This window comes from Biomphalaria glabrata, chromosome 7 (assembly GCF_947242115.1).
Source record: "Biomphalaria glabrata chromosome 7, xgBioGlab47.1, whole genome shotgun sequence".
NCBI lineage: Eukaryota > Metazoa > Mollusca > Gastropoda > Planorbidae > Biomphalaria > Biomphalaria glabrata.
The window spans coordinates 17,661,106-17,688,947 of record NC_074717.1 but is presented as its reverse complement, the minus strand read 5'-3'; the positions used below and the strand labels follow the sequence as shown (position 1 = coordinate 17,688,947).

At 36.0% G+C, this 27,842-nt stretch overlaps 1 protein-coding gene across 1 annotated transcript; it reads left to right on the top strand.

The window, feature by feature from the left end:
* The first annotated feature begins 357 nt into the window (after positions 1–357).
* Positions 358–27,203, top strand: LOC106079318 (uncharacterized). The gene is made up of 8 exons (XM_013240468.2): positions 358–1,038; positions 6,415–6,727; positions 7,303–7,510; positions 8,451–8,597; positions 9,656–9,739; positions 14,844–15,005; positions 21,255–21,371; positions 25,839–27,203. Exons 1-8 carry the CDS (start codon positions 717–719, stop codon positions 25,977–25,979), a joined length of 1,494 nt encoding a protein of 497 aa, XP_013095922.2. The 5' UTR covers positions 358–716; the 3' UTR covers positions 25,980–27,203.
* The last annotated feature ends 639 nt before the right edge of the window (positions 27,204–27,842 follow it).

The window sequence follows — 27,842 nt, the reverse complement described above, 5'->3', positions numbered from 1 at the left end:
TATACATACATACATATATACATGCACATGTTATTACAGCGCCTTGAACCTACATTTTGTTTGCTGACAGCGCTTTATAAAAAATATTATTATTATTATTATTATTATATATATATATATATATATATATATATATATATATATATATATATATATATATATACACACACACCATACATCTACTACCCTACTGCCCTTCCCCCCCCCCCATCAGGGTTAAGAGTCGGAATTTTCCTGCAAGTAGGTAGGGGTTATTGCTGTATTGAAAGTTGTGAATGGTATTTTTATATTGTTATTATATGTTACTTTGCCTTTGGAGCGAAACAGAATGAACTTGTTCAACAGAATACGTTTAGATGAGAACCTGTTTACACCGAGATGTACGAGATTACAAGGAACCCACTAGGACCCCCACCTAGAAGTAAGGTCCAGGTCCGAGCAAAACAATAACTTGTAGTTTTAGTGGATGTAAGTTACACAGTGACAGGAATGAAACCTCAAACACTAAACTATGGGACAAACAAAATATTTTAATGACCTCTGGTCAACATTTGACATAGTTACAAAAATAGAAATCTTGAAGATAATTACGCTGGCGAGTGGATGCAGAAGGAAGTGGTTTGACACTCAGTCAAGTAATTCATCCGGTAGGGAAACAGGAGAACAAATCATTTCCGAACAACGCTGGAGCTGAGACCTATGCATTGAATGCTAGTATGTCCAACTATAAATTAACCGTAACGCTATGTATAACTTTACTTAGTAACTTTGTATTGCTGCTGTTCATTATAGTCAAGTCTTCACCGACTAGTCACTTGTTTGGTCACTACATCAATCAAACATTGGTTCACTTGGATAGAGACAGAGTCTCGCTACGGGACCTGCTTCAATGGTACGGGCTGTCTAGCTCAGCACAAGATGTTAATGGTCGACACGTGGAAAAACAAGAAAACTTCAGAAGATTCCTGGAGGATAATTTAATACAACTATTACTAAGTGACCCACTGATATCTAATGTATTCAACGCACGAGATCCAGGTAAATGAGAATTCATATCTTTTAAACTTGTTAGGGACCTAATAGCAAAATAGGAACTTTATGCATACTTTTAAGAATAACTTTTAGGGTACTTCTGTATACTGAAATGTAAATGTAAAAAACAGTTTCATATACATAGTTATGGTGTCTACATTTCAATAGTCGAAACTTAAATATAATTTTAACAATACATAATGTGTTATTATTTCTTAACAACTGTCATAGAAAATCTTAACAATACACAAAGTGATGTTATTTCTTAACAACTGTTATAGAAAATCTTAACAATACATAAAGGGATATTATTTCTTAACAAGTGTTAAAGATAAACTAAGCAATACATAATGTGATATACTTTCTTTCACAAGTGTTATAGATTTGAATAGCTATCAAAACAACTCGCTTAAACTTGGGTCAAAAGGTTAAGACAATTACAGACGTTCTTACAAACACTTGGGTCAAAAAGTTATGACAATTGCAGACGTTCTTACAAAAACTTGGGTCAAAAAGTTATGACAATTGCAGACGTTCTTACAAACACTTGGGTCAAAAAGTTATGACAATTGCAGACGTTGTTACAAACACTTGGGTCAAAAAGTTATGACAATTGCAGACGTTCTTACAAACACTTGGGTCAAAAAGTTATGACAATTGCAGACGTTCTTACAAACACTTGGGTCAAAAAGTTATGACAATTGCAGACGTTCTTACAAACACTTGGGTCAAAAAGTTATGACAATTGCAGACGTTCTTACAAAAACGAAGTTGATTACGTCCTAAGCGTATCTAACATCTAATAGAAGGGGGGGGATTAGATATATTATGTGTAGGCTATTTATTATGACTATTGGAGATGTGGAAACTATTCAAGGTATTCAATGAGTCTTTTTTGTTCTGCGTATTTACTTTGATGGGGTTACTTATTTTAGTTTTTATTTGTATTTTCTTTTACTCTTAATCTATTATTATACGTATTTCCATAGACTATATATTACATGGACTGCCAACTCTATGCACTAGGCCTATATTCTTCAATAAACAAGTCCCGTTCACGGAGGCGTCCTTGGTTGCGTGGTAAATTGACTTCCGGTAGATTTTTTTTTACTATATAAAGAAACCATTCCCGAAGATTTTTATCACCACTTTTACAGCAAATCATGAATGAAAACTGAATTGTTAAAGAAGAAGTTACAGAGGTAAGTGTGCACAAATCAATTTCTGACTTAGATCTATAACTGTAAAGCTTTATAGCTGATTTTCTTAGCCAATATAGACTAATTAGACAAGCCTGTATTTCGTGTATTTTCTTGTTTACGACATTGATTGAATTGAAGTTCTTGTGAGAGCATAGCCTATATATACATATATAAACCAAATAGTAAGACTTGTTCAGAAGGATAACCCGGTGCATTTAGATCTATATGCTCTTACTATAATAGGCTAAAATGACCTTTCGTTTATAAGTTTTAAAAAAGTCATATATTATGTGTAGGCCTAAAGTAAAGGTAATAAATCTAGATGTAAAATTTTCTCCGAGTTGAAAAATGTAAGAAAAGTATGTTTGGCATTTAGATGGTGTCGATGATAAAATAGAAAAAGTACATTCTGTGATGTTTTATGGCAAGTTATTATATCACAGTGCAGGACAGGCCACTGTCCTGTTGCCTCATGTTTCTCACGCCACTCACGGCTATGGCCAAATTTCGAATCCCGGTGCCCCCGTGCCTCATATTCTGTTTGACTGCCCCAGACTTGCTGATCTCCGTCTCAACAGGTCAGAGAAACCAAAAATTCTCGATCTGTATGGTGACATATATGCACTACGCAATACAGCAGGGTTTCTGTCCAGGGCTTTTGCAAGAGAAGATTTGAGCCTCTCAAGCCCTCACTCAAATGGATTTTGATGATATTGACTTTTTATGCCCTTTTTTCTGTCTTGGTGAGAGTTATTGTAAGACTGAACTATGTGTACAATCACTTTCTATTGAAGTAGAGCCTAATGATTCTAAAATTTTATTGGGCGAAGAAATATTCGAAACAATATCATATCTTTTTATAGCTTTTAGAAGAATTGGATGTTATTTGGGATTCTAGTTAGTTAAAAAAAAAACTTGAAGGCCGAAATTTTTATGCAGATTTTTCAGTTAGTCATACATACATCATTGATTTTTTTTTATGTTGATTTTCCATTACTATAGATAAAAATGCACATTATCTTGAAAAAAATCAAATTGAATAATAAATTTATTTGTAGATCTGAACAAAAGTTGGTAAAGATGTAAGATTGTAGGCTTATTGACTCACTATATTGTTATTTTATTTAGACTGACTCATTCACAGATTTAACTTAGGCCTATATCACCCATTATATACAAAGTTAATAAATGACACTCTCAAAAATGTATTGACTCTTTCAGTAAATTGCTTATCACATTTAAAATATACATTGTAAAAATAATGATAATAATTATCAAATGTGATGAAAAAAAAAGAAAAACAAATAATCCAAACTGGCAGCACCAATTAGCAGACAATTAATGTCGTAAACAAGAATACACGAAATACAGGCTTGGCTAATTAGTCTATATTGGCTAAGAAAATCAGTTACAAAGCTTTATAGTCATAGATCTAAGTCACAAATTGATTTGTGCACACTTACCTCTGTAACATCGTATATGACAATTAAGTTTCCATTTATGATTTGCTGTAAAAGTGGTGATAAAAATCTTCGGGAATGGTTTCTTTATATAGTAAAAAAAATTCTACCGGAAGTCAATTTACCACGCAACCAAGGACGCCTCGGTGAATGGAACTTATGCTTAGTTTCCTTAGTGTTGGCAGTCCATGTAATATATAGTCTATGGTATTTCATTTGCATTCTCACTTACCTATGTATAGACCATGCATACTCTTCCCATGCCTAGAGCTTTAAAGAAATGTTTTGTTATTTTGTTACCTCAAGAATGATTTAGAGGTTGTCTTGGGAATACGCAGTGTCTGTGGCCGACTAGCAGAGCGGGGCAAAGATCTAACCCTAATCAACGGTGACTCACGACTTGCATGCTGAAGTCTAGAGAATGCCTGTGACCACTTAATGGATTATAAAACACTAATGTCATTTATAGAGGCCTAGTGTCATCTAGATCAAGAGACTCACAGATTATAAACACTACTGTCATTTATTTGATTAATAGAGGCCTAGTGTCACCTAGATCTAGAAACTCACAGATTATAAACATATTTAGAATACAAGACAATGTTTACGGAAATCACGTTTTAACTGGGAGAATTTATTATTTAAAATGGCAAACTGATAGATCTAGGAAGGAATTCCCCCGTCCGAAAGCGAGGCCACCCCAATCGCCATCCCGAAACGCAGCTTCGGTAATAAATGCTCTAAGAACAGTTACCACAAGAATTTTTACAATCAAGTTAAGCCCTCACAGAAATATTAATTAAAGAGTTAAGATACGAATTATTAACATAAGAATAATAATCACACATTAATGTGTTGGCATTTCACTTATCTACAGTCTACTTAAGTCTACTAGGCCTATATAAAATCATTAGCGCTGATGACTCACTGACTGATAATCACTAATGTTCCCACTTGCCGTGGACGATAAAATACACAAATTTAACCTGTTATAACTTAAACCTTGCACAACTAAGGGCCTTTTTCCTTAGCCTACGCTTTAAACACTTAAAAAAACACAATTTATTTTCTTTCGCTACATTTTTTTTAAATTTATGTTTATTTCAACACAGATCTAGATCTTAAATATAATTCTCCTCTGTATCTAGATGATAGGAAATCGTGTGTCTGCGTGCGTGAGTGTAGAGAACTATTACATTTTAAATAGTAAACACTGTAGTTAATGATAATGTGAAGCATAATTTTAAAACGACTAGATCTACATCTACAATTAGGCCTGTATTCTACATCAAAAATTAAACATTCATAAAATAGTCACATTGAATATAGGGGCCTATTATGTGATTGTGTGTGTGATTTGTTTGAAAAAAAGTGTGTGCGTGTGGGGGGGTTGCATAATGCGGTTTGTGGAAATGGGTTATTCTACATAAGGTGCGTCTCTAGATCTAGATTTATGAAGGACAAAATAAATACAAAATATGTAGTGAATTACTAGAGAGGGGACAAAGTTGCGAACTGGGATGTTTCTTCTTTCGAGCTGTTTCACGGTCAGAGTAAAGGTTCAATGAATTATTTATCACTTCTGCAACAGATGATTCTGTGCTTTCTTGAACACTTTACTGGCCTTTCATTGGAGGAATGCAAAAACAAAAAGTGTGGCGGCCTAATAGTTCGTGTTTGGGAAAAGGGGCTTTCTATTGGAGGATGCCAAAAAATTATGCGATGTTATTGTAATGCTGGCGTTCCACTGAATATACAAGGGCCTAATAGTGTGCTGTTATGAGAGAGGTGTTTCATAGTGTGTAATGTGTGTGTGTGTGTGTTTCTACTACAGGCCAACGAGAAGACACCAACAGATATGCCTAAGAAGTGTGCCTACTCTAGTTTGGAGTTTTAAACATAGCGCAGCACTGTTATCTGTTTGTTAATATACAAAAATGTTAAAATTATTACATTATAAGATCATTTAGAATAAGAAGTATTACCGTAAGAAAGTTCAGCTTACCAATAATTACCTTAAGAATATATATCATAATACTGACACAGGGTTCATATTTGTTAAACACTTAAAGACAGTTACATTTTTTTTCACATGATGGTACTTTATAATCATCTTCCTAGAAATGCTAACATGCGCACAGAAATTGTTTCAAAACATATTTCTCTTCAAATAACTTTTCAAAAAATGAAGCAGAGAGAAGGCGGCCCTTGCGGCTCACTCATGTGAAAATATTAAAGGGCATTTACAATGCCAAATGACAATGATTAAAGATGTTGATTAAAGACGTGAAATGTTCCTGTAATATAGAATGTTAACACATGTTGACGTCATAACTAGCTCAAGTGATGGTGTCTCAATCTAGGTGTAAACCACTAGTAGAAGCCCTTTACTGTTTAGACTGAGGGCGCTACCTCTGTCACACACCCGATAGGCAAGATAAATGTGAAGTTATTTGAAGATATATGAGGATATGTGAAGGTATATGAGGGTATCTGAAGGTATATCAGGGTATGTGACGGTGTTTAATTGTGAAGAAGCAGATATACAAAGGATATTCTCCTAATTAAGTGTATGCCTCACCTCTTGTTTTAAAAGCTGTAACAACAATTTGTGTAGTGTGTAATGCACACAACCTGTTTTTTTTTGCTATTCCCAAATACTTTACTTTATAAAAAGATAAACATAATGTTCATTAGCTCTGTATCAATCTCAACTCTAGGATTGTCAAGCTGGAGAGAGGACAAACAAACAGAGGACTATGGTAGACGAGACAGACGAAGTGTCAAGAATAATGAGACGTCATCTAACAGTGAACAGCCTGCTGCTACTTCTAACAGTGAACAGCCTGCTGCTACTTCTAACAGTGAACAGCCAGGTGCTAAAAATAGCAATAAGCAGGTTGTTGCTATTGATAGCAGAAATGTTCAGGAAATATTCTCAAAACTTATTTTTGATAAAAAGCCCAAATTTAAATCACCAATCTCGACCTTTTTGATCCCAGCACTCATGCAATTTGAGAATACTGTCACAAAGTAGGTATAGGAATTATGTTTCTAGTTGTTTTTCAATTTTAAATGGTGTATGAATATAAATACAAAGAAATTCAACAAACAAAACATTTTTTTCTGGACAAAAAAACATAAACATTTTGAGTTATATTTGACCATCTCTTTTCCCCTATTAAATTCGTATTATTGTTTATTGTTTTTAGCGGCCCACGCAAAGAAGAGCCGCTATTACTTTCTGCTGTCTAACAATCGGTCTGGTTCAGATCTCAATAACTACCAATGCTATTAAAAATCTGATTTTTTTTCTTCATTTTCATAGCGCTTATCCTTATATGCTGTATATATATATACACACACATATAGATAGATAGATAGATAGATAGATAGATAGATAGATAGATAGATAGATAGATAGATAGATAGATAGATAGATAGATAGATAGACAGATATATCTATTAGAGCCCTAGTAAGTAATATTGGCAGAAATCAAATGTTGTTGTCAAGCCCATAACTCATTCATTAGAAAACAATGTAGCTCTGTGTTCACTCTGACTAAAATGAAATGTTTTCTAGTAACGTATGCAACATTTGTATCTAGAAAAATAGAAAGTCTTCGTGAATTAGTTGTTTCCTATGATTTACGCCTGGAAGTTCTAGAGAAAGCCATGCTATCGACATCAGACACTGGTCACGTGGAAGTACAGTCAGATGATCTCAACAACAAATCAGATTTGGAGAATCCTAAAGAAATAATACGATTAGAGGAATTGTTACCTGTGGCAAATGGTTCAACGCTAACAGAAATGGTAAATGTCACAACAAATTAACTTAGAATGTCACCAAATTATTCTCTTTAAAATGCTTGCATCTTCATTCTTCATATTAATGCATTCAAACGCCATTATTTACTGATTCCTTCTGTCCGAGTCCTTCACATTGTCTGAACACTTGTATTTCCTGTCCTGTTCATGGTTACAGACTTACACTAGATAAGCAGTTCACTTTGAGCATAATCTTTTTTTTTTGGGTGGGGGGAGGGTAGGAAAGGGCTACTTTACTTAATTTCCGATCTGTTGGCCTCATGGCTGCCTGGTCATTTGGTATCCCTTCTGGACTGTTATCTGGATGGTTCCGTGTCCGAACCCTGCCATCCCCCGCGATACTATGAGAGGATTAGGCTAAGGTTTATTAATACCCGAACCATATAAAACAAGTTAACAAAATTCCAATGTCGCTGTTTGAACATTTTTAACTTACGAAAGTCTAAGTCTTATTAGCTTGATGGAACAATGTGATCACTCCCATCACAACACGTGGCACGTGATTATTGCAGTTCTAGGCATGCAGCTCTATCACTTCACATTTTCAGTTAAAGGTCTGTAGATCTATCAATTCACATTTTCAGTTAAAGGTATGTAGATCTATCAATTCACATTTTCAGTTAAAGGTCTGTAGATCTATCACTTCACATTTTCAGTTAAAGGTCTGTAGCTCTATCACTTAACATTTTCACTTAAAGGTCTGTAGATCTATCACTTCACATTTTCAGTTAAAGTTCTGTAGATCTTTCGCTTCACATTTTCAGTTTAAGGTCAGTAGATCTATCGCTTCACATTTTCAGTGAATGGTCTGTAGATCTATCACTTCACATTTTCAGTGAAACAGTTGTTGTGTAATAATAATGTCCACTGTTACAATTTGGACACAGTTCATTTGGAGGTCATCATTTCATTCCCAACATTTCAGAAAGTGTCAGAAGACGGAAGTGGCGAGCTCGAAGGTACAACCAGAAATAAAGTCACAAGCTCCACACACAAGCCAACGGAAATCTTGTCCTGGAAAGTGCCGGAATATTACGAGATCTTCAGACAATTGACTGGTGTGGAACAAAAGGTTGCGTTTATGTGTGTGGCAACTATTTCAATGTTTTCTAAGTTAGTTTCATATTTGACGATTTCAACCATGAGGGTATTACCACAGACAGAAGGAATGCCTTCTATGCCTACTATGTTACTCTTGTTTCTTTTTGACAGTCCAAACTTATTAAAAATAAATACAAGTTTACAAGGCTAGGCATGCTTTATTAGATTATTTTGACAATAAACAAAATTTTCAATTTAGACATTAAACAAGCAAAATATTTTTTAAAAAATTTAAAAAACAAAGCTTATATAACGTATATCTTAAGACTGCACGAATAAACTCCCTTTTTTTCAATAGAACATAAACATAATGAATTACAACTAGGCCAAATTGAATAATTAATTAATTATTTTATTATTGGTTCATGAATTGTCATTGACTATGAATAATTATGCAAAATTTAACTTGATCCGAGAAGGGAAGTGAGAGATTAACCTAATTAACGTGAAAAGTAATTAGGGAAATAACTGTATATATATACTGCCACAAATCTCAAAAGTAGCATTTATTCGATACCAAACAAAATAATTAATTATCAATAATTACTTCGTTAATTGTTTACTCTTTTTAATTGACTTTGTTTAGTCAGGTACAATAATACTTGTGTCAAGTTTCAACTGGATCCAAAAATAGGTGTGGGAGAAATAGCATGTACACACTTTTTACCAGACAGACAAACAGACAGACAGATTGATTTGGTATAAGCTTTGTACAAATATATATGTATATTAAATTTTCCTTGAGATCTAAACTTGACAGACGAACAGACAGACTACACAAATTTATGGCGGCTTTACACCTTAAATCAGCCCCAAAAAATATTAACAAACTCTTACTTATTTCTGCTTGGATATAAAATGTGTATATATATATTGGTGCAAATGGTTGATGCTACCAGATATTGATTTGTGGAGTTGATAGTCAATACACTAGTCTTACTGGTTTAATACGAGTATAGTGTAGAATCAAATGTATGCTCTTTAGTCCTAGACTAATAAACATAATAACCAGGCCCTTACCATACACAGGTACTTGCTCTAGAAAATTACAATATGATGAGTGACTCTGAATTAACACGTGTGCGTTCTGAAGTCATCAAGATGGACGACAGGGTGAGCTTACAATTCTGCTTAGTTAGCAAGTTAGAATGTACATGTAGTCCTTTTAGCAAACCTAGATCTGGGTTTTAACAGCACACCTGTCAAACAACTGGGCCCCTAGGGACTCTGCTATTTATTACAACGTTTAGCTTCAAAGTTTCATACATAGGAAATGGAAATCTTTTTTTTTATATGTCCGCGATCAAGTTTTGAAGCTGATAAAGAAAAAGTGAGATAAAGACTGTAAACCAAGAAACATGTCAAACAACACGAGGGTGAACAACGAATATAAATAAGTGCTGCATTGGCAAAACTAAGATCCCAGTCACTTAATTTCCTGTTCTTTTAATCCCCTGGACATTTAATCTCCGGGCATTTAATCATCAATTAAATAGTACATTATAGCTCATTGTTTAATGGTTTTGTTAATGCTTTAATGTTATAATAATACTAATACTAATCTCAAATGTCCATGTATGTACATAGGCCTACTGTTTGCTCTGGATGTACATATGCCTACTGTTTGCCCTGGATATACATATGCCTACTGTTTGTTCTGGATGTACATATGCCTACTGTTTGTTCTGGATGTACATAGGCCTACTGTTTGCCCTGGACATACATAGGCCTACTGTTTGTTCTGGATGTTCATATGCCTACTGTTTGTTCTGTATGTACATAGGCCTACTGTTTGCTCTGGATGTACATAGGCATACTGTTTCTTATGTATGTACATAAGCCTACTGTTTGCCCTTGGATGTTCATAGGCCTACTGTTTGTTCTGGATATTTATAGGCCTACTGTTTGTTATGTATGTACATAGGCCTACTGTTTCTTCTGGATATACATATGCATACTGTTTGTTCTGGATGTACATAGGCATACTGTTTGCCCTGGATGTTCATAGGCCTACTGTTTGTTCTGGATTTACATAGGCATACTGTTTGCCCTGAATGTTCATAGGCCTACTGTTTGTTCTGGTTGTACATAGGCATACTGTTTGTTATGTATGTACATAGGCCTACTCTTTATTCTGGATGTTTATAGGCCTACTGTTTGTTCTGTATGTACATAGGCCTACTGTTTGTTCTGGATGTACATAGACCTACTGTGTTTTGTTCTGTATGTATATAGACCTACTGTGTTTTGGTTCTGTATGTACATAGGCCTACTGTTTGTTCTGGATGTACATAGACCTACTGTGTTTTGTTCTGTATGTATATAGACCTACTGTGTTTTGTTCTGTATGTACATAGGCCTACTGTTTGTTCTGGATGTACATAGGCCTACTGTTTGTTCTGGATGTACATAGGCCTACTGTTTGCCCTGGATGTTCATAGGCCTACTGTTTGTTCTGGATGTACATAGGCCTACTGTTTGTTCTGGATGTACATAGGCCTACTGTTTGTTCTGGATGTACATAGGCCTACTGTTTGTTCTGGATGTACATAGGCCTACTGTTTGTTCTGGATGTACATAGGCCTACTGTTTGTTCTGGATGTACATAGGCCTACTGTTTGTTCTGGATGTACATAGGCCTACTGTTTGTTCTGGATGTTGATATTTTTGTTACCTGTTTTGATAGTGTTCCCTCTTCCCTCTCAGTTTTAAAATTTAGCGACTAGATTAGATCTAGAAACATAAAACAAACATTAGACCGAAAAAAAAAAACCAACTAAAAGCTTATCTAAGGGAAAAATCGCTAATTACTATCATATATCATAAGATGGCAGGGTTTAGCTCCCTTTCTGCTATATAAAACAAAATGAATTAAGTACCACTAATTGATTACCTAAATTGGTTAATTTAATTTTTTTTATTCAGTATTGTTATTGTCTATTAGTCATACAAATTGTCAACTTGATCCGAGGATGAAAAGTGGGGAAAAAATGTATACAAAGCGTAATAAGGGGGAAAACTCCATATATATACAGCTATATATCTGAATAAGAAGCATTTCTTTTCCTTTTTTAATACCAAAAAAAAAAATTAATTAATTACCGATAATTGGTAATAGCTGGTTAATTATTTGATTCATTTTTTTTGTTAGGAAGATAAATAAATGTTTAAAGTTTGAAAGTGATCCGGGATTGGGTGTGGGAGAAATAACGTGTACAAACAATGTACCAGACAGAGTGAGTTGATATATAAGCTTTGTACTCAAATGGAAGGGTTATGGGATGAAAGTTTTCAAACTCTGTGACGACGTAGCTTTGAGGAGAAATCTAACAATATATGTAAACAAGTAGTAATATACTAGATATACTGTGTTTTTAGTTGGTGCTGTATAATCGAGAGAATGACGACAATATCCTGCGCATACCGCATCAAAACTTATTCAACTTCTCACCACGGTGCGCGGAAACTAGGAGAGGCGAACGGTTCAGGATGTCTCCATTGGAGTAAGCACCAGATGCCAAGGTGGTAGAAATCTCACAAGAGATAAGAACTATTAGAAGAAACCTAATCAGGCCGTCTGTAACCAATCCACTGAAGATTATCTCCCAGTTTTATCGTCACTTTTCTATCGCTCTTTGTTTTCCATAGTGGTCACGATTTTGTTGCCATGAAAATGGGCGCGTCTCTTTAGCTTTGAGAGGATTTCTTCCAATCAATGCTTAGCCATCCTCTGGACTGTTTACTATATAGTTTTCATTGAAACCCCGAAGAGGAATGGATATGGTAAATTGTGCTATAAGACAAGCATATGTCTATTATATAAAGTCATTGGTCCATATGACTGACGCCTGCGACAACTAAGCCGCCTTCAAGGTCGAAGCCGCAGTGGATTAAATTGACCAACTATGTATTTGAAATAAGACATATATCGGAGATTAAATGGCAAGAAAATTAAACGACCAGGAGATTAAATGACAAGGGGATTAATATGACCGGATATTAAATGACCAGGCGATTAAACGACCAGAAGATTAATTGATCAGGAGATTAATTGATCAATGATTATGTGACCAGATATTAAAAATGACAAGGAGAATAAATGACCAGGATTTAATTGACCAGGGGATTATGTGACCAGATATTAAATGACCAGAAGGTTATGTGACTAGGCGATTAAATGACCGGAGATTAATTGACCTGAGCTTATATGACCAGATATTAAATGACAAGGAGATAAAATGACTAGGAGATTATATGACCGGATAATAAATGACTAGAAGATTAAGTGACCAGGGGATATGATTGAAGATTAAATAACCAGGAGTTTTGTGACGGGGATTTAATGGCCGGTATTGTGATATGATATTGAAGAGTGTTGGTGACAGTAGGCAGCCTTGTCTTACTCGAACTGTGGTTTTGAACCAGTCCCCAATATTATTGTTGAAGTACACCGCACTGATGGCCTCCTTGTAGAGGTTCTGGATAACTTTGATTATGTTTTTATTAATGTTGTACTTTTCCATTGTCGCCCAGAGTGCTCCGTGCCATACTCGATCGAAAGCTTTCTTGAAATCAATAAAGACATGGAAAAGATTCTCTTGGTGTTGGAGATATTTCTCACAGAGTATTCTGAGGTTTAGGATTTGCTCTGTTGTGCTGCGACCTTGTCTAAAACCTTGAAAGGATAATGGAAGATGCCCTCGAGGGCTATGAAGGTACTGTTAGCATTGGAGGAAGAAGAATTACTAACTTGCGCTTCGCAGATGACATTGACGGCCTAGCAGGGACAGAAGAAGAACTAGCTGACCTGGTGATGCGCATTGACAAGACTTCCGCAGCATATGGCATGCAAATAAATGCCGAAAAAACTCAAATTATGACCAATAGCCATCAGGGCTTTAAAATAGGCATCAGTATTGGAGGTGAAAAGCTAACTAGTGTTAACAGCTTCAAATACCTCGGAGCTATTGTCTCAGATGAGGGAACAAAACCCGAATTATTGGCCCGAATAGCACAGTCCACAGCAGCCCTTTCAAAATTTAAAATAATATGGAAAGATAAGGGCTTAGCCCTCGGCACCAAAATTAGACTGATGCGCTCTCTGGTCATGGCCACATTTTTATATGCTTGTGAGTCGTGGACGTTGAATGCAGAGCTTGAGAGGAGGATCCTAGCAATGGAATTGAGATGCTACAGAAGGATCCTAGGCATCACATTCAAAGACCGCATCACAAACCAAGAAATCAGAGACAGGGTTACTGTAGCGATCGGAGCTCATGACGACCTGCTTACTATTGTGAAAAAACGAAAGCTTAAAACCTTTGGCCACATTACGAGATCTACGGGGCTCGCAAAGACCTTTCTTCAGGGAACAGTGCCAGGGAAAAAAAAGAAGAGGCAGACAGAAAAAGAGATGGGAGGACAACATTAAAGAATGGACAGGCCTGCCATTGAGAGAGGTTCTGAACAAGGCAAAAAAAAGGGAGGAATGGAGAAAGACGGTCGACAAATCTTGCCTGGTGCCCCAACGGTCCAACAGACTAAGGGATAGGTAAAGGTAAAGGTAAAAGGTATTGTGATATGATTGAGATAACACTTCCGTCACAGACGAGTCTCTCAGCTGGTGGTAAAAGATCAGAGACTTCAGTTCTACATTATAACATTACAGTAAATAAAACGATTTCCTTTTCCTACTAGCCGTGTACCAGGACACGGAACAACACATGTGAAATTCAACTCCTGGACTGTTCTTCTGTATGACCTCAGAGAAGGAAGTAGATCCCAAACCAGAATGACCTTCAACATCGTCAGCATTCAGAAGTTAGGCAAACAATTGCTTCTTCATATCTGATTGCTGTGGACAATTCTTCTGACTGGACAAAGGCGTTCGCAGAGATGGCAGGCTTCTACCCTCCCCTCCTCCACCATTTAAAGAAACGTTATCTCAGGTCATAAAAAGGATGGGGGGGGGACGTGTTAGAGATGGCGCTCCTTGGCATGATAATGACTTTATATTTAATCTGCTGTGTGTCCAAACATTGTAGTATTGCTTTAGAAATGAGATCTTTAGATGTAGATCTAACACACATGTGAAGGAAGACTGATTTATGTTAACATATCTTAAGATGTTTTACAAACGTGAGATCAGCGCTTTCAATTGAAACTGTTCTGTTTCTTGTCCTATTCTATTCTATCACCGATTCATTGCACACTTTAGGTAACAGAACTGGACAGAAGGAATAGAAATCTACAAGTTCGCATGTCAATGCATGCTGTCAAGCTTTCTGAACTAGAACTGTTTAAAAATAAAGCCGAAGCAACGATTCAAACTTCTCAAGACTCGTATGGAAGAATCAACACTAGACTGGAAGCCTTTAAGGTAGGCCCTTTGGAAATAGTCGTTTTTCATTTCATAAGAGAGCTTGTAAATGCCAATGCTCTTTTTAGTTAGTTAACATCAAAAGTTATGTTTATATGATCATAAAAATATTTTGAAAAACACAAATGTTTTTTAAAATCTAATAAAAAAATAAAAAAATGAAACAAAAAAAAATTATCATCGATTCCGAATATTACGAATTACGAATAAATGTAGTATTTCAATTGACTACACAAAACCAGTTGCAAACAACATATTTTGCAACAGTTTTGGGTCTCAAATATGTGTCATGCAACATTCTCCAGACTTCTCTTACTTTCACATGCCATCTGTTGCCAGCTACTTTCTTTTATACGAGTGTGGGCAAGATAGCGCCTGAGTTTATCTTTATAGCGTTTCCGGAAGCACCTACAGGTGCACTGGATAGCATCTTTTTATTTCCGGCCGCAGCCGGATATAACTGGATAGTTAAATAAGATATCCGGCTTCAGCTGGATACCGTATCTACATGTCTTGTAAATAGCTATATACTGAAAACTTTGCAAAACTTTTGAATAGCATACCTGTTACCTTTTTTTTTCACCTTATTACTTAATTTTTAATTCACTCAATGATGAATTAACTCTTTCTCTCCTAACTGACGATACCAGCGTTGATTTCACCAGAATGTGGTAAATAATTACGGAGAGAAAGAGTTAAAGTTGATCGGTATTTATTAACTGATATTACAAACTAATCTGTGTAACTTGTTTGTCGATGTAGAATAAATATCTGTATATTGTTCCTATTTTTAAGATCTTAAAGGTAAAGTACAATCTGGGTTGTATAGTGGGTAGATGTATGTGTTCGTGTATATCATACCATCAACTGGTCATCAGGTTAGTCTTTTAAAGGTCTTAAACCGCTTCCTGTCCTGGCGTCTAGGACCTACATATCGTTAGTAATAACAGTAATAACGAAGAATTACTTGACCCTCTTAAATTATTAAGAATATAGTTATCAAATCAAGGCAGGAATAAGATTCGAAGTTAACAAGTTAAGAAAAGTAATTCTACCGTAATATTTATTAAGTGTCAGTCTGCTGTCTTAGCATCTTGCATTAATCCATTCTAGCTTAAGAACTATCAATAAATTCAGTGTCAAGGACTACAAAATTAGGAGTAGGAGGTGGTTAGCGCTCCCTTTAAAGGTAGCCCTGTCAGTGTCTTCTAAGCTAATACACATAAATCTGAGCCTTATACTTTTATCTACATCAAAATTAGTTACTGACTTATTGGGCTGTGAAACATAGTAGTAGGCCTATACTCATGGTTTGTGTAGCAAAAGATCACTGTGTATGCGTGTTTTTTAGTCCAGCCTCCTAATTGAGTTTTATCTGCAAGTAAACAAAACCATTACCCGGTTACCCATGTAGAAGTATTGCTTGAAGTCCAGCCCCCTAATTGAGTTTTATCTGCAAGTAAACAAAACCGTTACCCGGTTACCCATGTAGAAGTATTGCTTGAAGTCTTGCTTGAAGTCCAGCCCCCTAATTAAGATTTACCACAAACTCAGTGTCCTCCTAAGGCGTGATCTCTAGAAAGTGTCAACATGCTGACATGACGTTCATCCTGACTTAATGTCTATCTATGAACTGTGATGGACTAAATAAATAAAAGGGGGTGGGAGTTGTTCATCTCTAGATCTGGAGATATACCCGCACAGCTAGATAGACGTCTGGTCAGCGTGACGTAGTTAATTCATGAATGCAGCATGTAAACATGTTAACTAACCCACTCAAAGGTCAAGACAAATTAAGTATAAAAAAATATGTCCGCCATAGCTGCTATGTATGTAATGCGCATTTATAATGTAAATTTTCATTTCTATTTCTATTAACACGCCTTGTCTGTCTTTATAATAAAAGATGTTTGTTGCACATTCATATATTTGACACACATTTTAAAATATAAACTCTAATACTAATTAATAAAAATGTAGATACGACGATGTACTTTTGTTCTATACTATCCGGCCAACTATCCTACAGTGATAGTTGGTCGGAGCCAAATATGGCCGGATAATGAAAAATTGCCGGATATTTGACCGAAGCCGAAGCTACTATCCCGTGTATCCTAGAAACACATAGACTAATGCTAATGGGTTTGAACAGCCTACAGCACCAGGGCAAGGAGGAGAATCTGAGGAAACAACAACGGAACGTTGGAACTTACTAGGTCATTTGTAGACAAGTATCAAGCGGTCCCATGAGGATTTAATGCTTTTGCAAATCTTCATTCAAACACATCTTTAGATTACTGTAGGCTTAATCATTCTCTCTCCATTGGGATCCCTTCCCTTTTTACTTTCTGTTGCATTAAAATAGTTCACAATATTTAATGTGTTTCATTAAAGTAATCCTTTTGTCATAATTGTACGCTGAGTTTCCAGTTACCTACTAACCTGTAATGTACGCTTGTCTAAGGTCTAGTTAGAAACCCCTAGAACTAACGATATCAGAAAGGATTTACCTAATCATTGATTTGAAAGCCGCACAAGCGGTGCATGACTTCTTCGTCCTCTTCCAAGCTCGCCATGCCGTCATCCCCCCAGTGCAGCATAATGAAATACATACAAATACAAATTGTATTTGGCAATGGAATGATCAGAGAGAAAAAAAAGAAACATTGGAGAGACAATCTGTCTAACTAAATAAATGGCGCCGTTCTTGGTGTGGAGTGATATTGACAGGATGACATTCATCATTTTTCATTTTTTTAGCTGGGGACAGGAGTGGGGCAAGCAGGGTATCATGCACTGAGCGCCCTACGCAAAGGGGTTCCATACGCAGAGGGGTGCCATACGTAGAACTGAGGGGCATCAAAAGATCTCGAAGACAAACACGATTTTATATATATATATACAAATATACAAATATACAAATATACAAATATACAAATATACAAATATACAAATATACAAATATACAAATATACAAATATACAAATATACAAATATACAAATATACAAATATACAAATATACAAATATACAAATATACAAATATACAAATATACAAATATATTTGTAATTAATAAACATGTTCTCAAAATGATTTCTTTCGTTTCTTGATCTCTCTTCTACTATTGCAATTCTTCCACTCGTATTCTGGTGTAATCACAGTTCTGGATACTACGCCTATGTGTTGTGTTTATCACAATGTGTCAATATTGATAGACAAAAACATATCATCGAGTTTTCGGTGAAAACATTTTACTGTTATAAACAAATGGGCGCGAAATTGGTCTATATTTTTTGTTGAAGTATAACAACTGTTATATTTGTATTATAGTTATTAATTTCTATGTGACTAGTAATCAAGTAAAAACGATATTATTAACGATATTTTTAAAAAATAAATGAGTAAATTAAGTGAGGTCGTTTATCTCATTAGTAGAACCTTTCATTCTGATTTAGTGAGGTCGTTTATCTCATTAATAGAACCTTTCATTCTGATTTAGTGAGGTCGTTTATCTCATTAGTAGAACCTTTCATTCTGATTTAGTGAGGTCGTTTATCTCCTAAGTAGAACCTTTCATTCTGATTTAGTGAGGTCGTTTATATCATTAGTAGAACCTTTCATTCTGATTTAGTGAGGTCGTTTATCTCATTAGTAGAACCTTTCATTCTGATTTAGTGAGGTCGTTTATCTCCTAAGTAGAACCTTTCATTCTGATTTAGTGAGGTCGTTTATCTCCTAAGTAGAACCTTTCATTCTGATTTAGTGAGGTCGTTTATCTCCTAAGTAGAACCTTTCATTCTGATTTAGTAAGGTCGTTTATCTCCTAAGTAGAACCTTTCATTCTGATTTAGTGAGGTCGTTTATCTCCTAAGTAGAACCTTTCATTCTGATTTAGTGAGGTCGTTTATCTCCTAAGTAGAACCTTTCATTCTGATTTAGTGAGGTCGTTTATCTCCTAAGTAGAACCTTTCATTCTGATTTAGTGAGAAGCCTCTGCAACAAGATCGTTTTTTAAAGCTCTTTTCAAGACGTCTAAGGTTCTAGCGTCTACGTTCTTACCTCCGAAAGGTTTAATAAATTCATCCGACTGGTGTACCATTGTTCAGTAGAGGCTTTTTACCCAAAATATTAGGCACGCTACAAGTATAATATTTTGATAAGCCCCTTACAAACGAACATTTTCCAATGGTGGTAGTGTACCTCACAGTACAGTATCTCACAATACAGTATCTCACAATACAGTATCTCACAATACAGTATCAACCCGTCCCACGCCTTTCTTAATTCAACTTTCTTTTGACTTGCGCCTTTCTATCTAAGAGAAATATTGTTGTATTGACCAAAGGATAATGAATTTTAGAAGCTTACAATGCAGGAAAACGCTTGACCCTGGGCCTGGGCCAACTTACTGTGCCCCACAGAGCCACTAGCATAGAAAGAGATGAGGCGTGAATTTGGGGTTTAGGGCTGAGAAGAATTGTAGGAATAACAAACCGAAATCAAGTCACCTGTTGAGAATTTCTTTCTTGCGCTAGCACTTGTCCTCTGGGCATTTGGGAAGCTGTTTGAGACAAACAAACAAAAAAAAAGCCAAAAAGATTCTAGAAATAAAAAGTCATCCTTTGGGTCAAGAATTTGTGCTTTTACCATCACAACAAAGATACGAGACACCGATAGCAAAGACAAAGAGACACAAAAACTCTTTTGTTCCCCTGGCGATCAAATCATGAAATAGAAACAATCTGATATAAATTTTTCACATGTAAATTATGAGTGAGTCTGGTGTGAATGTACATTTTGTTGTTTTTTTTAAGTTATAATGTTTTGTTTGGTGTAATGCACAAATTGTAAGACAAATTTTCTTTCGGACAGTAAAAATTATTATTATTATAATTATTGTTATTATTATAGTTATTATTATTAAATGGTGACCGAAAGTCTATGATATTCGCGAGACCTATCCTAAAGCAAGACGAAACACGTTTACCAAATTCAGTCATAACAAGGAAACCTACAAGAGGTTATCCAAAACAAGGCCATGCGCGTATAAGATTAAGTCGCTTTTTTTTAGCAGGCCTAAAATCCGTGGAACCAGCTGAGAAGAGGCTTTAGAAGTCGCCTATAATCGATCTTTATGGAGGGTGCTTACCGCCCCTTTCGCCGGAAGACCCTAAGTCTAAGTAAGTCTTTAGCATCTATTCCAATAAGCTCCCAAAACTATTCTTTGAAACAATTCTGCACCAAAATTGTCCCACACCATAACGGCTGCGACAAAAATGACCACTGCGCCATAACGGCTGCGACAAAAATGACCACTGCGCCATAACGGCTGCGACAAAAATGACCTATGCGCCATAACGGCTGCGACAAAAATGACCTCTGCGCCATAACGGCTGTGCCAAAATGTTTTGTTCCGCTGTGGGAGTCTGTTTGTATTTGTAGTTGGTAGGAAGCTTTCATTTCCGTTCACATTTTTTTTTACTTCTTTGTTTTACATCTCTCTCTCTCTCTCTCTCTCTCTCTCTCTCTCTCTCTCTGTTATGTCCCTTTCATCAACGTATTCCACAATCTTTCTTCCCGTCATTGCAGATAATGTGTCGACAAAGAAGATTCTGCTTTTCATTCTTTTTTTTTTTTTCTTAAGCCACAAAGTTGTAATATTGGATATAAATAGATGAAATGTTTGGAAATGAATTGTACAAAGTTGCTGTTGAATGTAATTAAGACGTGTTCATGAACACTTACTTTCATAAAAACATATTACTGTTAAGTAAGCGTTATTAAAATAATAAAAATTAAAGGGGGTGGAATACAGAGGCAATGGAATTAGCACCTACTTTATAGACAGTAACAATCATTCTCAAAATTCTGAACTTGTTCTCTGGATAAAAGTAAATACAATTAGATAAGATTCAGGCCAGCCTATATATAGGACCTCCGATTGGTGGGGGTCTCGCACAGAACTCGAAACAATGTTTTAAAGAGAAGAAATAGCGAAACTTGTGTCCAATGGTATTATTGGAGGACACGATTAAACTGCGTATTTATATTTTTTCATTTGGGGCCACCAAATTCACTTCGCCTAGGGCCTAGGGCATCCAATTATCTAAGGCCGGTCCTGATAGGATAAATGTGTGATAACCAGACTGAGAAATTGTCATTACAGTGTATATCTTTCAATGTTAATCAAATGAAACATTTTAATAAACATCAACACACATTTTCATTCCCTGCTATTTTCTATTTCAGGATCGTTTGACTGAATTAAGAAATGAACTTCGTGGTGTTACGTCACAATTTAGCCGCCATGATCAAATAGCCAATGAACTCAGAGCAGCCGATTCTTACAAAGCACATGACATTCAAGTAATGTAGATCTATTACTTTAATAGTCAGATGGAGATATTACAAAAGAAGTTCTAAAATTTAAATCTTCCTTTAAAATTGATCAATTTCTGTCAACAATTCAATAGTAGGCCTATTATTAAGTCCAGTCCAATATTTATTGACATGGGAAAAGCAGAAAACTGGATGGCGAATCATAGCGGCATAGACTATAATTTGAACTAGAGTCTAGTGCACTGAAAAGAGAAATGATTTAACTTGTGACCAAACACCAAAGCACCACATAGTCTACAATGCATGTATCTATAGGTCTGAGGACGTGTGACATTCACTCCATACGTATTATATAAAATAAAGTTTTTAACATATAAAGCCATTTTGTGTTAACGAAAAAATAACCTTAAATCTTTCCCGAATGCAGTGGCGTCACTGAGGGGGGAGGGGGGAAGGACCGCATCGGGTGACACTCAAATGAGAGTGGGAAAAAAAAGGAAAATTGCACTTTTCCAAACTACACTATTGCACACAACTTTTAAAAAATAAACAAGTGACTGTAGCTAGATATTCAAACAAACTTACAAGTTTAGTATCTATATCTATACATATACAATAGGCCTATAGTTTATTACTTTCAGTAAAGTTGTAGGCTATAAAACGTTTCGTGCTTACAAAAAATGGGGGAAGGTGGAGATTTTTAATGACAAAATCGTTTGTAGCTTATCCATATTTGAGTAGCCTGTTAATGAAGTAAAAACAACATTATTACAATTTTAAATGTTTAAACTATTTAGTTAAGTGACATAGTTTCTTTATTTAAGCAGGATTTTTTATTTGTTTATGTTTTCGTGGTTTTAAAAAGACAGTTCATTGAGTCATCCACATTCTTGAGTCTGTGGATTTCTTGCGTCAGATGAAACAAATGTTTCTCCAGTAAAGTACCGTCGTTAGCCTATAGTGACTTTTGTAGTTTCAAATGAACAGGCGTCTTGGTGAGTATGACAATCAAGCTCACTACAAATTTACATTCTTTTGCAGCCTTCAATGTCTCTCATAGTTCAGTATCAACCCGTCCGAAACTTTCTCAATTTCATTCTATTTGACCTGCAATCTTCCAATAAGAAAAATAATGCGTTGTAGATGGCAAAAAAAAAAAAAAAAGATTTTCTGAAGCTCAGAACTGCACACAAATGCTTAGCTTGAATTACGCACTCACCCAGGCCTCTTATCTAACCATATGGTTATACACATTTGAGACATAGGCCCTCACCCAGGCCTCTTATCTGACCATATGGTTGTACACATTTGAGACATAGGCCCTCACCCAGGCCTCTTATCTGACCATATGGTTATACACATTTGAGACATAGGCCCTCACCCAGGCCTCTTATCTAACCATATGGTTATACACATTTGAGACATAGGCCCTCACCCAGGCCTCTTATCTGACCATATGGTTATACACATTTGAGACATAGGCCCTCACCCAGGCCTCTTATCTGACCATATGGTTGTACACATTTGAGACATAGGCCCTCACCCAGGCCTCTTATCTGACCTTATGGTTGTACACATTTAAGCCATGGGCCCTCACACTCCGTTTGACGCTTTGGTTGCAAGCTCTCTCCGTGAAGATCGATCAAAGGGGACGTCTCCAGCCTCTTCTCGGCTGAAGCCCATAGATTTTAGGTCTTCTAAATAGGTGCGACGCCATGTCTCGAAGCGTAGGTGGCCGTTGGGACAATGATTGTATTGAGGAGATAGTCCTGGTTTCCATGGCTAATTGATTTTTCAGTTCAGATAGGCGGTAATACGGGTCTTGCCTTTCCTATCTGACATGCAGCAATGAGATATGCATCTCGTCCGCTTGTGATAATGCTCTGCATAAAAGGTTAAACAGTTCTATCTGCTCAAATTCTGTATGCTCAATGTTGTCTGGAATACTTGATGACATGTAGCTACTATGTATAACTTCCAGTGCGTCTCTCCGTTATCTCTTGCATGGGCGTAGCCAGGATTTTTTTTCGGGGGGGATTTTTTTCTCCCCCCCCCCCCGACCCCCCCCCCCCCGATTTTTTTTTTATATGTATTTATGTGTGTGTGTGTACATAATCTTTATTGCATTCTGACCCTTCATTCTTTCGGAAGACGTTTATTGTGCCCTAGAATAGGTTCTTCCATGAGTTAGTGGAAAAATTGTTAACTCCCCGCCAATACTAGCAATGGGGACTGGGGGAGCGCTAGGAGCTCCCCCAGCGCGAGGCGAAGCCCCGCCGCCAAGCACTATTTCTGATATTGAAAGCCAACAAAATGCATATTCTGAGGTATCTACAGTGCATTTATTAAAAAGTTTTATTTCAAAAACCTAATGTGCTATTCTTACTGACTTAGACCCTCCTGCGCCGTTCGGAGCATTTGACGTCAAGCTGTTTCCATAAAAAATCTGTCACTGGTAATGTCTGAAGCTCCCACCTGCCATGAGGACCTCAATGAATGAGTGGCGTCAAGTTGTACTAGGATATCATTGCAACTCTTCTTATGCGTAATTCATTTTGTCGGATAACATGTCCCGCAAACCTCATGCGTCATTCTCTCACAATCTTACTAAAGGGTCGACTCCCAGTTCGGCATAGGATTTCCTTGATTTAAACCCGATCTCTATAACTGACTCCTAAAATCTGTCTTAGCCATCTTTGTTGAGCCACATTTAGTGTTTTTCAATTTCGGCAGATGACTATTCACTACAGTTTATTAAAGGAGCCCTGCCACTGGTAAAAATGTGTAACCTCTCTTGAATACGCTCTTGGAATTAAGTGACTGTAGTTTGCTTTAGATTTTATATCGAAAAGAGAAGTTTTATCGTCAAAAACATCTGTTGGGGGTTTTCCAACTCAAAATGCTCTATAGGGGGATCTTAAACTCAAAACCATCTGGAGGGGTTTTAAACTTTAATAAAAAAAAGCCATCTGTAGAAGAGGGGTTTAAACTCAAAACCCCCGATTGGATTGGCTACGCTCAAATAATTTTAGTGTGTAATTTGCTTTTTTTTTATATTGAAGAGGTATTTTTTAGCATCAATCCCCTCTGAATGAGTGTTTAAACTCAAAACCCCTTTTGGAAACGCTCATAGCGTTTTGAGTGCGTAATTTGCTTTTTTTCTTACACTGAAGATGTATTTTTTAGCCTCAAATCCCCCTGGCGGGGGGTTTAAACTCAAAACCCCTTTGGCTACACTCATAGATTTTAGAGTAATTTGCTTTTATTTATAGTGAAGAGGTACTTTTTAGCTTCAAACTCCACTGAAGGGGAGTTTAAACTCAAAACCCCTTTGACTACACTCATAACATTTTGAGTGTATAATTTGCTTTGTTTTTATTATTAAAGAGGTATTTTTTACCTTCAAACCCTGCTGAAGTGGGGTTTAAACTCAAAACTAAGTCAAAACCCATTTAGCTACGCTCATAACATTTTGAGTGCGTAATTAGCTTTTTTTTTATATTGAAGAGGGGTTTTTAAACTCGAACCCCCTTGGTAGGGGGTTTTAAACTCAAAACCCCCTGGTAGGGGGTTTTAAACTCAAAACCCCATTGGTTGTGCTGGTTCAAGTGATGGTTTAGTATTAAAATCTCAACTAAAATAAACAAAATCAAAGCAAAAAATCATTCACTAAATTCCGACCCCCCCCCCCAAGGGTTAGGGGGGTTGTATGTATTTCATTGTACTCCCGAGTAATTCTACATCGTCTTCAACATCCAGGTTCATCAATCGGTTTGGTTTACGCCGTGGGATACCGAATGCAGTCTGATTTATGTTGTGTTTTGTTTTTTTTTTGACATCGTTGATGGTTAGCAGAAATAGAATTGGGCATAAGATACGCCCTTGTCTCACGCTCGTCATAATATTGAAGAATACCGTTATTCCATCGTCTGTTCTAGATTTGTTATAGAGATGTCGCAAAATCCGGTCAAATCGCTGCGGTATGCCATATTTTTCTGCAGCTTCCAGAGAGATTCGCGATGGTCGCTATCAAACGCTTTTTTAATCCATAAAACAGATCGTCAGACTTTAATTGTATTCAAGCCTTTGTTCAATGATGTTTAAAGAAATCATGTTCAAATTAATGTTTCTAATTTCAATAATAAAACATTTTAATCTATGTAATAACTATTGATAAAATGTCATTAAAAAAACACAATTTTAAAATGGAATCGACAACCATTTTCCATTGAAACAATCAATTAATTAGCTCACAGTATTATTGGTTCAACAAAAAGAAAAAACTTCTTTTGATAAAGGGAGGGGGGTTGATTGAAGAGGGGGGATGACACCTTGAATTAACCGCACCTGGTGACCCTGACTCTAGTGACGCCACTGCCGAGTATATAGTTAATAAAAATGTGATATGTGCTACCAGTGTTGTTAGATTAAATGTAGGATTACTAGCTCCTTACTACCATTGCTTTATCTAGTATGTATCTGTTAACCTTTCAGGAAATAAGAAAAAATATCTTTGGACTGGAAGGACGCCTAACAAGTCTGTATACATCACTGGATCAAAATATTCAAATGATGCAAGCAGATATCAAGTCAGTGGTAGATAGATTATGTTCATCGAAACAAATGTCATGCTGAAGATTAGATATGCGAGCATAATTCTTGGATTGTTTTGTCACTGTCGAGGTGAAGAATGTTGTGAATAGATTATAAAAGCATTTCTTGGAATGTTAAGGAACGATTATGTCTATGTGAATATAGTTACTGGTGATAAATTTTAACGTGGCATAAACTTGATGCTTCAACTAATTGTAACTACTAAAACATCTCACTGGTGTGAGATTACAAGTGTTAACTGATAGCAGCATATACCACTCTACAGTCCACTAAAATATGTTATAAATAGTAAATATTTATTAACTTCTATATGCAACAGATGTAGTGAATATAGGATCATGGCTAGCTCTTCATGGCAATGCCAAATATGGTTATCTTTATCTTTGAGAACAATGTCCAATTATTAAAATGTACATATGGGTGTACATATCCTACACATATTTACTCAAAGCTAGTCATTTTGGTACTGCAGTAATTTCTTGGATTTTATGACAAGCCCAGGGAACCTAGTTTATGCCCTTGGAAAGAGAAAGGTCAAGATCTATGTATTTGCTTGAGCACATATTAAATGTGTTTCATATTGTTTCTTTAGCACATAATAGATGTGTTTATGTTGTTTATTTTAGCACCTATTAGATGCTTTTATGTTGTTTATTTTAGCACATGTTAGATTTGTTTAATTACTTTACCATATCTGTTAATTACACAATGGGTCGAGATTTTTTTAATAGGGATATAACTAAAACTGATTTAGAAGGTTATAAGTAATGCCTAAACATTTTATTGCTACATTTGTTAGTTATAAATATTTTGTATTTTGTACATTATAGCTTCTATTTCCAGAAGAAGTATACTAACATATATTTTTAAAATCCTCCTCTATTGGAATTCCTAAGTGTACCTTGTTTTAACTTACAATAAAATTATTTTATTATTTAGTACCTTTGTAAAAGAATCTGTTGGTTTTTTTTTAAGCCAAGTGTTTTGTAAATATTCCTGACATTTAAAAAAAAGATATTTTTATTTATGGATCATTAATTGGGCATAGTTGTTAGTTTGTGTTGTACTGTGGAGTTGCTTCCCATGAAATGACTCAAAGACAACTAATAATTTGTTCAGCCAATGAGTAAAATGTTGGTAGAAATAATTAGATTATATACTGAAAAAATGAAATGATTTCAGTTCAACTTTAATGTTGACATCAAGAATTATGCCAAAGAATTAAATATAAAGTACAAAATGAAATGCTGTGTCATAAAGTTTGGAACTTAATTGATTTTCTTTTCTTATCTTACTTCTCATGTGTATGGTTAATGTAATGCCATTTAAGCTTTCTTGATCCCTTCTGTCCCTGTCTTGAACATGGGTTTTTCTTTAGGTCTCAAATCTGTGTCCCATTACCTTCCTAACAGTTTTCCACTGTCTCTTTCAAAGGTCATCTGCAGCCAGTTACTTTCCTCAATGCTAGTAAGGGCAGAAAGGCCCCAGTTGACCGTTATAGCACTTATTGGGGGGGGGGGGGCACCTTTATGCTATCCTCCCCCAAAAAAAGAACTCCTTTAGCATATGGTTATTCACCATGTGGGATTAGTAAATAGTGCTTCTATACTTACACAACACACTGGCCTTAAAGCAGAGCATATTTTTTGGTAAGGTAGTCCGGCCAGAGTATGCCTATCAGAGCCATACAAGAGTGTGGTGAGAACCACAACTTTATAAACTATGTTTTGTTGTTAGGTGAAGAGATTTAATTGGAGACGAACAAAAGTGCTGTTGGATGTAATGAGATGGATGTCTACTTCTCTAGACAGTGATGCAATGTGCTGCCCAGGTACATAAAGTGGTCAACAACAACATTCACGATGATTTGTGGAGCTGGGCTAG

Coding starts and splice junctions, on each gene's coding strand:
- LOC106079318 (XM_013240468.2), top strand. CDS start 717: ATGTCCAACTATAAATTAACCGTAACGCTATGTATAACTTTACTTAGT. Junction 7,511..8,450: donor GTTCAACGCTAACAGAAATG/GTAAATGTCACA, acceptor CCAACATTTCAG/AAAGTGTCAGAAGACGGAAG. Junction 9,740..14,843: donor TCATCAAGATGGACGACAGG/GTGAGCTTACAA, acceptor TGCACACTTTAG/GTAACAGAACTGGACAGAAG.